Here is a 10,344-nt window from a genome sequence, read left to right on the forward strand (position 1 = left end):
GGGAGATAATTGACCAGGAAGATTTTAGATTTTTGAAGAACTGTGCATGTGGACTTAGTGGTCCACCATGTTCAAGATGTTATTAGATAACTGCTTATATTATTTCATGAGGGTCCAACTCTCTACTGCAAAAGGGATGTGTATTCCTCATGGACAAATTGGTCTTGTTTATGAGCAGGCACTTGCTTGTGAAACTGAATGACTAACAAAGTAGATTCACTTAAACATTTGTTTGTCAACTGACTCCATCAAAAAAGCAACTTCATTTATATTATCTGTATTGCAACAGTAGATAATCTCTTGCAGCTACATGCCAAGAAGATCTCCCATGTACTTCTGGGTGGCCCTACTACCTTGTTAATAATTTTGAGTTTGGCTATTTTGGCATAAACATGTAGAAAGTGTGATTTAGAATACCTAGCCAGCATATTCACTTTTCTCAATGGTATGTGTTTCACTGTCAGAATAAATTCAGCAAGCCTTTGCAAAAAAAAAGATTGTTTTGGAGTATATGTAGCTATGGCTGGATTACAAAGTAAACCAATATACTTTCTTTCCTTCATCTCAGTGCATGCTTTCAAATTTGTCTGAAGGATACATCTAAGATATGGTTTATTCTCACAATCAAAGTGATGTTAAGATAATATGCTTTATATAAAAGATACCTGCTACTTTATGTATGGTGGCACCTTCGCACACCATTACATTTGTTTATTCTAAGTGTGTCCTGAAATAAAAGAGATGTGTCTTATTACTACCGTTTCTTCTTTCAGAGAGCATCCAATAGGAGACAAGAGTTTCCAGACCTACATCAGGCAGCAGTCTGAGGTGTCAACACATTCCATTTGACTTGCCATAGGATGCACTTCAAGGATTACAAAAGGAAATGTCTCTTCCTACCCATAATAATAGAAGAGTGAAGTCTTCATGAGATTCAGTGTTTCTAACACTGTGTAGAACTCAGAGCAAGATATGCTGAGTTTTTGTGGGTGTTTTCAGGACTGTTACAGAGTTGTAATGCACTTTAATCATCTGAAACAGATGACCACTTTCCCTTTTTATATAGCTTATCCTGATGACCATACCCCTCTGATCAGTTCAATGAACTGGTCCACTAATGTGTCCCTTGCTTCCCTTTGTGATATAAAATACGCATTCCTGGAACTGTACAGTCAACCTTGCAGCGTGTTTTACACTTTTCTGCCACAAGGGGGTGCTGAAATACAGTTTTTTCTTCTGCCTGATTCTGACTCAGGACTGCACTGTAAATACTGGATGCATATGAAAATTGGAATCACAGTAGGATTCAAGGCCTATAAATCCAAGAAGATTTGTTCAGGGCAATGATATATTAAAGAAATATTTCATTTTGATAGAATATTCTATTAAATCCAACATGATAAAAATGTTCAAACAAAACATGTTTCGGTAGCAATCACACCATAGGATGGTGTATTTATTTTCTAATTAATTTACTTCTAATACATTGCTCTCCACCTAGTTGGGTCATATAACACAGGTATCTTGTAAGCACTGGATCTCAAGAGTTTGCACATTGCTGCTTGTATAGGGTTCCATATTTAAAAGTAAAATATGCAGTCAGATGTCAGCTATTCATCTTAGAACTAGCTGTACAGGGCGGACTGCTTAGGCCATATCTTTGCCAAGAAAGACATTTGCACCACTAAATTATGTAAAATGTAACGGATTTGTATGATTGTGTCATCCTTTGTGCCAAAGGGCTTATATTATGCTCCTGTTGCTTTATTTAAGAAGGGCCATTTCGGCAGGAAAAGCATGATTGCTGCTCCCTACCCAGATGACTGCAATATCGGCACTGCTACAACCACCTGAATCCTGTGTATGATGAGATGTCATGATACCCCATACTTTTGTGGATTCCCATTTTTGTGAAAGGAACATGTACAGTAATTAGTAGAAATCGTATTTTGCCTTTGATTTTCTTTTTTGTACAATGATTATATATATATATATATATATATATATATATATATATATATCTCTTAGTCCCTACAATATAGCATAGGCAGAAATTGGGTGTATATACATATATTTATACATTTGTACACACACTTGCCAAATACAGTTCTTGGTTGGTCTTTAGCAGATGCAATGGTTAGTTTGCTTGCAGTAAGCAGTTCATATTAGGACTTTCCAGGACAGCCAGCTGATGTCACCTACCTTACCACTGGCCAGTCTGCAAACTAGACAGGATGAAGTTACAACATCAGTTTTCCTTTTTTTTTTTTATTTAAATTGTAGTACAGTTTTGGTACTTTTAGTTAGACTTTAGCTATAACTTGTTCTTCAATTTGATTATACTTGTTCAGGTTTTTTAGATATCATATCATCAGTTTGTGCTGTTCAGTCTAGTATAACTAAAAGCTTGAATGGATGTACATACTTGAAAACAATTTCGTATACTGAGTGCCAACCGTCCCCAATGAAATATACCAGCACCTTCCTTCCTGACTCCGAGCTATTTATTAATGAAATATGGTTTTCACCGTGATGAACGATACAGCGTATCAAGAAGAAAAATGCCTTAGTTGGATCACAGCTTGGCATGCGAATGTGAGTCTCAGCAAAATGTGCTGCCTTGTGTGCAATTTTAGTTACCTTTTATAGAACAGAAGTCATCAACATATGCCTATTCATCTCTATTTGTGCACTTTCTACCTGAAGCAATGATCATTTTGAGAATATGGTTATAGAACAGTTATATTTCCATTTGTTCAACTTAACAGCCTTAGAACCTTTAAAATACCTTCTCCCAAAGCTATTAAAGTTGAATTCCAGGCAGCTCTATAAAACACAATTACATCCAGCAATGCATTTAATATAATCATCAAATGTATTTTTCCTTAGAATTAGCCAAAAGGATAACTATACTATAAACTCTTCTAATCCAGCCCCCCTAAACTAACCTGTATTAACACCTTCCACACACACACACCATAAAATGCCATGCTATACCTTCAGTAACACTGACCATTAATGAGCAACAAATGACTGGTTTAATCCATTTTTTTATCACTACTTTTCCTTTATTTTGGCTTTTCAAAATAACAAATAGAATAATTTGAAAGCTAGGTAAAAGTTTTAGTGCAGTAAAACATTTAAAACTTAAAACACAGTTAAATAATAATTTTTTTATAGTGTATCAGGCCAAAAAGAGGGACAGAAGCATTTGGTGGAGGTATACACACACACCCCATCCTAGCTTACATTATGTACCTTTTCCCTGGCTAAAAATGCACCAGCTGTGTACTGAGCCTTCGTAGACTTGTATGGGGCCATCCTGGATGCTGGTGCCAGTTTCTGGGATAGCCACATACAAGTCTATGAGGGTTTAGCGCAGAGGAGAACTAAACCTTGCAAGGAAGCAGAGCTGGTACAACATTATAATAGATAAAAAAAAAACAGATCACACGGGGGATAGTGCAGGTCAGTTCAGGAGGGGTGGAGATTAGTATTAAAGTACAATTGCCATTTAAGTACCTAAATATGACTAAATATAGGCCTCTCGTATGTTTTTGAATAGCAGCATTGAGAATGTGGGGTAGGGGTCAGCACTGTTGGCCAAACAGGGGGAATGCTTCCAGTATAAAAGTGCACAGGGGTCACTGAATCCTCGTGCTGCTACTCCATCAGGCTGGGATGGCTCCTGGTTTGGCAGGAATGCATAAAGTACAAGATTAGCTGAACAGAGTTAAAAGTTATTTTGACAGGTGTAACTATTTGCATTTTTTGATTTTAACTGTATTTTATCTGTCCTGTCTGGAGTTCAGTCGTAAAGTGGTTGTAAACCCTTATATATACCCAGTGAAGTGACTGGCCTGCCTCAGGTGATACACAGAGATAAAACAAATCCTCTTTTAACCCGTCTATCTGCAGTTTTCTCTTCACTACATCTGTACAGATGTTATAAAGCTCGTCTTAGCTTCAAGAAAACGGGGTAGAGAGCTGAAGTTACGCTCTACAGAGCTCAGGGAGGAGAGTTCTGAGAGCTTATTGGAAGGAAGAGACATGCGCCCCCCCCCCCCCCTTCACACAGCACGCAGGAACAGAGCTGCGGCTGTCAATCATCTGGAGGTCCCTCCAGTCACCATTTTTCTTTTGGTGTCAGGAAAACATGTCAGAAGTGATTTATGCTGATAGCAGAGGAACGAAGCAGCAAACAGAGATGATACTTAGTACTGGTAATAGAGACAAGTACACAACATAGAAAGATGTGGCTTGTTTCATGCATATTTCATGTCTGAGGTTTACAACCACTTTAAGTTTGATTTAACTGAAGGTTAATAGGAGCATGATGTGGTTAATTTAGCCCATCTTAGCAACCTTAATGCTTAGATAACCTAGGAGTCCCTTGTTGCTGCTGCTAGGGTTCTCAGAATTTTGAGTCAAACCTATCTGCTTTCAGTTAGGTGTATATGATGCAGAGATATAAAATGGACACAGCATGGGAAGAGATCACCTTTATGCTGCATACACACGATCGGAATTCTCGTCGGAAAAAGCTCTGATGGTTTTCCCGACAGCATTCCGACAGAATTCCTGCTCAAGCTGTCTTGCCTACACATGGTCACACCAAATTCCGATCGTTTAGAACGTGGTGACGTACAACAACTACGACGGGACTAGAAAAAGGAAGTTCAATAGCCAGTAGCCAATAGCTTCTATCTCGTAGTTGAATCGTGTCAGAATTGCATACACACGATCGGAATTTCCGATAGAAAGTTTTTCCGTTAGAAAAATTGAGAACATGCTATCAATTTTTGGCTGGTGGAAATTTGGACAGCTAAATTACGATGGAGCATACACACAGAATTCCAATTGTGTTAGCGGCATTAGACACTATTAAAGGTATATCTACAAAGAGAGGTAAATATTATTTTACATGCAGACTTGTCTCACTGTTCCTGTCATAAAAAACAGTTTTGGGTGAATGCCTTACTTTAGGCCTGATTTTCACTATTTTGTTATGGCAACTCATGTAACATACAGTATGTGGCAGTGCACATACATTATGTGGTAGTGTTTTAATACCACCCAAATGCACCTGCATTTCAGCACACCACATCACTCAGTAGAGTGTTACAGTGCATCCCACAACTACAAATAGATCATGTCTGATTTTACGGACGTTGGGGTGCATTGGCAGCCCATTCATTTCAATCAACTGTCTTAAAGCTACATGTGACATAACTCATTTTAAAGAAACACGTCACCCTATTTATCCTAAATAAAATGTTAAATCCCTAACAGTTGTCCCACATATATCAAATTAAAAGCAAAACATATTTACCAGTCCATTGAATCCAACCTTGTCTTCTTAAAGGCAAAGCCCCTATTTGTTCCCCTCTGCTCCAGCACTGCCATCTTGAACCAAAATCCTGCGCATGGGCAGACATGTGGCGGGTCTGTGCCAGGTCCCCTAGATGTTTTCTTCCCAAATGTAAATAAATCTATAATCTAATCTGTCAAATTGAAAGTAAAATGGCAATGCTACAGATAAGATAGAAGGACTGTAGAAGTCAGGGTAATCCACTCAGTATTTGTTTCAGGTTTCAAGTCTTTAGCAAAACCTTACGTAAATGTTTGGGCGTTTTTATGCCTGAACAACCAGTCACTTAAAAGTAGTTTTACTTTCTGTTCCTAGCGATGGTTTCGAATTAGAATGTCTCAGTGGATGTAATCAATAGAATATAAAGTGTATTTTCTGTGTCTAACTAGAAGAGTACATCAGAAAACAGTATAGCGAATAGAATACATGTAGTCTATGCTATGTTTAAGTACGGAGCTTTGCTGAGATGATGCAGTATTTAGTAATGTAAGTAAAGCAGTCAATATAAATAGAGGAATCAGTTCCCTGTGCTACTGTTTAACCAGCTATTCAGATTCCATGTTTTACATTATCAGTATTATGGGGATGGTTAGAAATCCATCCCATGTAGTCCTAGAAAGAGTTCTGTACATCATATTGAAATGGTGTTTGTTTTAATGGTGTGTCCTTCATGTACCGAGAGACAGCAAAAAGTATTTAAGGCTACTCATACAATACCAAAATCACTCTAGATGTGTCTTTTTATGGGTTAATTCTCATCATATTACTTATATCTTATCATCTGAATATTGATACATACTACATCACACCTGTAAACTGCTCTATGTCCTGTATTGCTGTAGATTGATTCCCTTTATATATCGTAATAGGGTACAACATCGAAATTGTATTGTATTTAAGATGCCCACGTGCCATTGGAATCAACACTATTGCGCTCTACATCCCCCCCCTCCCTTTTTTTTAATCACTCACAGCTTTCAGATTCTGCAGTTTACACTTTAACTATACCTAGGTATACATTTTCTTAAACATTATTTCTATGTAATCTCTTCCAAGTTTTTATAAAAGATGTTATCTTTTCTTATTATTTGGCATAGAGTTTTTTATGAAGCGTCCTCCAGCTTCGAAATGTTATTTCTTTTATGGAAGGATCTTGAATTATAACTTTTCAATATAGAGGTCTGTTTATAAAAAAAAAAAAAATTGCATCCAGTGAATCTGCACATACAAGGGTTCTGTGTAAATTGGGCAAATTCAAATGTTCCTTAGGTTATTTTCTGAACAAATGTTTTTCTCCTATGCAGTAGAACTAAAAATACCTCATTATAGTCACTAGATCAGGGGTAGGCAACCTTACAGAGGAAGAGATCTACCTGAACAATATGGGAGAAATCAAAGATCCCCAGGGTAAGGGGTTGATTTACTGGAGAGAGCAAACTCTGATGCAGCTGTGCATGCTAGCCAATCGGCTTCCATTTTTTTTTTGTCAAAGCTTAATTGAGCAAGCTGAAGTTAGATGCTGATTGGCTACCGTGCACTGCTGCACCAGATTTTGAACTTTCCAGTTTTAGTAAATCAACCCCACGGTGTCCTGTTAGGGACATAACCTAGAAAGGCCATTAAAAAGTAGGGCAGTTTTTTTTTTAATTCTTTAAGATTTTGTAGTCATACACAGTTTCTGACAACATAAAAGTGAGAGTGAATGAGCCCTTAGCTGCATTGAGCGGTGGTACTCTTTGGCTTAATACACATGATGAGGAAATCAGGACAATCTGATCATTAGTACGCAGCTTTCGAGGGCCGATCACGACAGTTCATAAATAATTATCCAAAGGGACAAATGCAAAAAGTTTGAGAAAGAACAAACAATTTACATTTAATCAGTATACTATTCATCTGAAAAAAAAATCAGAAGACCAAGACCACACATGCTTGTAAACGAATGAATACATTACAATACAATACAACACATTACGTCACTTCCAAAGTTGTATTTTCGTAAAAAAACAGAAGATCATCCGTCCGATATTCTCATTGGGGGTTGTTTACTAAAGGCAAATCCACTTTGCACTGCAAGTGCACCTGGAAGTAAAGTCGCTGTAGATCCGAGGGGGACAAGCAAAGAAAATAAAAAACAGCATGTTAGCTTGCACATGATTGGATGATAAAATCAGCAGAGCTTTCACTCATTTCAGATCTAGCTCTTAGATTTAGAGCGACTGCACTTCCAAGGGCACTTGCAGTGCAAAGTGGATTTGCCTTTCGTAAATAACCCCCGTTGTGTGTACGAGGCTTTAAGGCTCATTCACATGTGAGGTTGGGGGGTTGGTAAAACCCTGCCCCCCATCCCAATCCTAGCTTAGCTACAGGAGCATCTTATGTTAAACCTGATGATTTTCCTGACTTCTACAACATCAAATACTGTAAAATTTTAATACTTATGTCACCCATCATTATATTTTACTCCTAAAGTCTCTACTAAACTATTCCTTTTTCTATTCTGTGATCTGCTCCCTTTTGGATGATTAAATATGTGAAAATGTCCTGTTTATTTTGTTAGAGTGCTTTAAAATCCCCATCAGCTGAATAACTGAATCTCCCTACTAGATTGGGGTTGAGAACAGATGAGCACATCTGTTGAAGGCTTCATTCAGATGGGCTTTGGCACCCGTTCTGTGAGAAGGCCACATTTGTTATTACACCCACATCCACCCCGAGCTGCATGCAGGCAGCCTATAGAGCTGGGTGCTGGTGTAGCTGCTGCACAGATTCAAAAGCACATAGCCTGTGTCCAAAAGTTGTGCACCCGCTCCAGCAGACAAGACAAATTTTCACATGCAGCTGTGTCTGGCTGTGTTTGTGCAGCCGCTGTCTCTGCATCAACCTCTATAGCAGGGGTCTCAAACTTGTGGACCTCCAGCTGTTGCTAAACTATGATTCCCATGAGGCATTGCAAGGCTGACAGTTGCAAGCATGACTCCCACATGCAGAGGCATGATGGGACTTGTAGTTTTGAAACAGCTGGAGGGCCACCAGTTTGAGATCCCTACGCTATAGGCTGCATACGTGCAGCCCAGGGTGGGGTTCAGGCACAGTAATAAACACAGCCTGCATGTAGAGCGGGTGTCAACGCCCTTCTGAATGGTGTCTAATGCAGGTATTTATTGGCAGATGTCAGTCCCTTCTGTAGCTTGGGCTAGAAATAGTATATAGTTTAGTATTTTGCTATTACACATTATTTGGTACTACAAGCATTGTTGCTGTGGAGAAGCAAGATAAATATGTAACACATTGTGAAAAATAGCTACGAGCTGTCACTTGCTAAGTCTAATTTAGGTTTATTCATGCAAATTTATCAATAAATCGCCTGTTGTTAAAACTGGAAGGTAAGGGCTCATACACAGTATGGACTGCTTTTTTAAATATTTTTTTCAATAAACTTTATTAAGTATTGATACAAACCTTTTTAATGCAGCCTGTATTTTTTATAGATGCTCCAGTATGGTTTGTATACTTCCTTTTTACAATGAACATAAACAAGCATTTTTTTTTTTTTCAAACAGTGTTAATATTGTAAGCTAGAGTAACATGAAAATCACAAAGCACTTCGGATTCCTGCTAATGTGTACAAAAAGTGCTTTTACAGAGTACCGTAGTGTGAATGAGCCCTGAGCTGGAAGGTATTTTACAATATGATAGGGAATACAGCGAGTGCAATGTGTCTGTATTGGATTCTGGCACATATGGCTGGGGGGATGCGTAGAAATCTGGTTGAGAATGTCTTTACTGCCTTGAAAAAATAAACCTAAAATATGTATATGTAATATATATCACATTTGATGTAGATACTGCATTGTGTTTTTACTTGTTTATTAAAACAAATGTTTTATTAAATCTGAACAACAAATCGATGTATGGTCTTTGTTCTTTTTTTCTTATATTGATAACACTACAGTAACTTGAAAGTGTAGAGATCAGTTAGTCTTTGTTTTTCAGTATATCGTGCCAGAGTTCCTCTTATATTCATTTGCAGCACATTGACTAAAGGTAGTCCTCTAGTTTAACCACTTGGCCTCCAGAAGGTGTTACCCCCTTCATGAGCAGAGCATTTTTTTGCTATTCAGCACTGTGCTACTTTACCTGGCTGTTGTGCGGTCATACAATTACATTTTTAGAATTTTTTTCACATAAATAAATCTTTCTTTTGGTGGTATTTGATCACTACTGGTTTTTTTTTGTGTGATATTAACAAAAAATGACTGAATATTTTTTAAAAAAAACAATATTTTCTATTTTCCGTTATAAAACATTTCCAATTAAAAAAAAAAAAAAATTCTTCATAGATTTAGGCCAAAATTTATTCTGCTACATTTCTTTGGTAAAAAAAAATAAATCCTGGCAAGTGCATAGTAATTGGTAGTAATTGGTTTGTGTGAAAGTTATAGCATTTACAAACTATAGTATATATACTGGAATTTATGCAGCAATAGACACTATACTGTAATGGCGATGATTAGTGACTCTGCCACCCTAGCACAGTGGGACTGTGATAGGGTGGCAGACAATCTGGCACTAACAGACACTATCTGGAAGGGTCATAACTGGCACTGACATCACTAGTGACACTAATAAAGTGATCAGTGATAATGCTGTACACTGACACCATACTAATGACGCTAGCTGGGAAGGGGTTTACATCTAGGGACAATCAAGTGTTAAATGAGTGCCTAATAATGTATATTATGTGCTTCTTTTACTTTTCCATCTGGCTGTTTTTTCTCCCTGTTTTGCATTCTGGGGAATAGCCACCCCTACATCTTCCTGTGATCAAGATGACCGGTAATCTCATCGCCCCCACTGCTTAGAGCTAGGAGAAGAGACACATTCTCAAAAGCCACCTCAGCTCTTGCGATGTACCCATACGTCGCTGGGCTTTGAGTTGTTATACAGGGATGATAAAAATGAAATATTGT

At 37.8% G+C, this 10,344-nt stretch overlaps 1 protein-coding gene across 2 annotated transcripts in view; it reads left to right on the forward strand.

Moving 5' to 3' along the window:
- RASA3 (RAS p21 protein activator 3) overlaps positions 1-9,282 on the forward strand; it is a 303,463-nt gene extending 294,181 nt beyond the window's left edge. For both annotated transcript variants that reach the window (XM_077482700.1, XM_077482701.1), the window contains exon 24: positions 774-9,282. In XM_077482700.1, the coding sequence (XP_077338826.1) occupies positions 774-849 (76 nt within the window). In that variant the 3' untranslated portion in view covers positions 850-9,282. The remainder of the gene's footprint in view (positions 1-773) is intronic.
- Positions 9,283-10,344: the final 1,062 nt, after the last annotated feature.

Source organism: Lithobates pipiens, unplaced genomic scaffold, assembly GCF_037356315.1.
Source record: "Lithobates pipiens isolate NorthernLeopardFrog02 unplaced genomic scaffold, aLitPip1_a1.2 Scaffold_16, whole genome shotgun sequence".
In the NCBI taxonomy this organism is placed as follows: domain Eukaryota; kingdom Metazoa; phylum Chordata; class Amphibia; order Anura; family Ranidae; genus Lithobates; species Lithobates pipiens.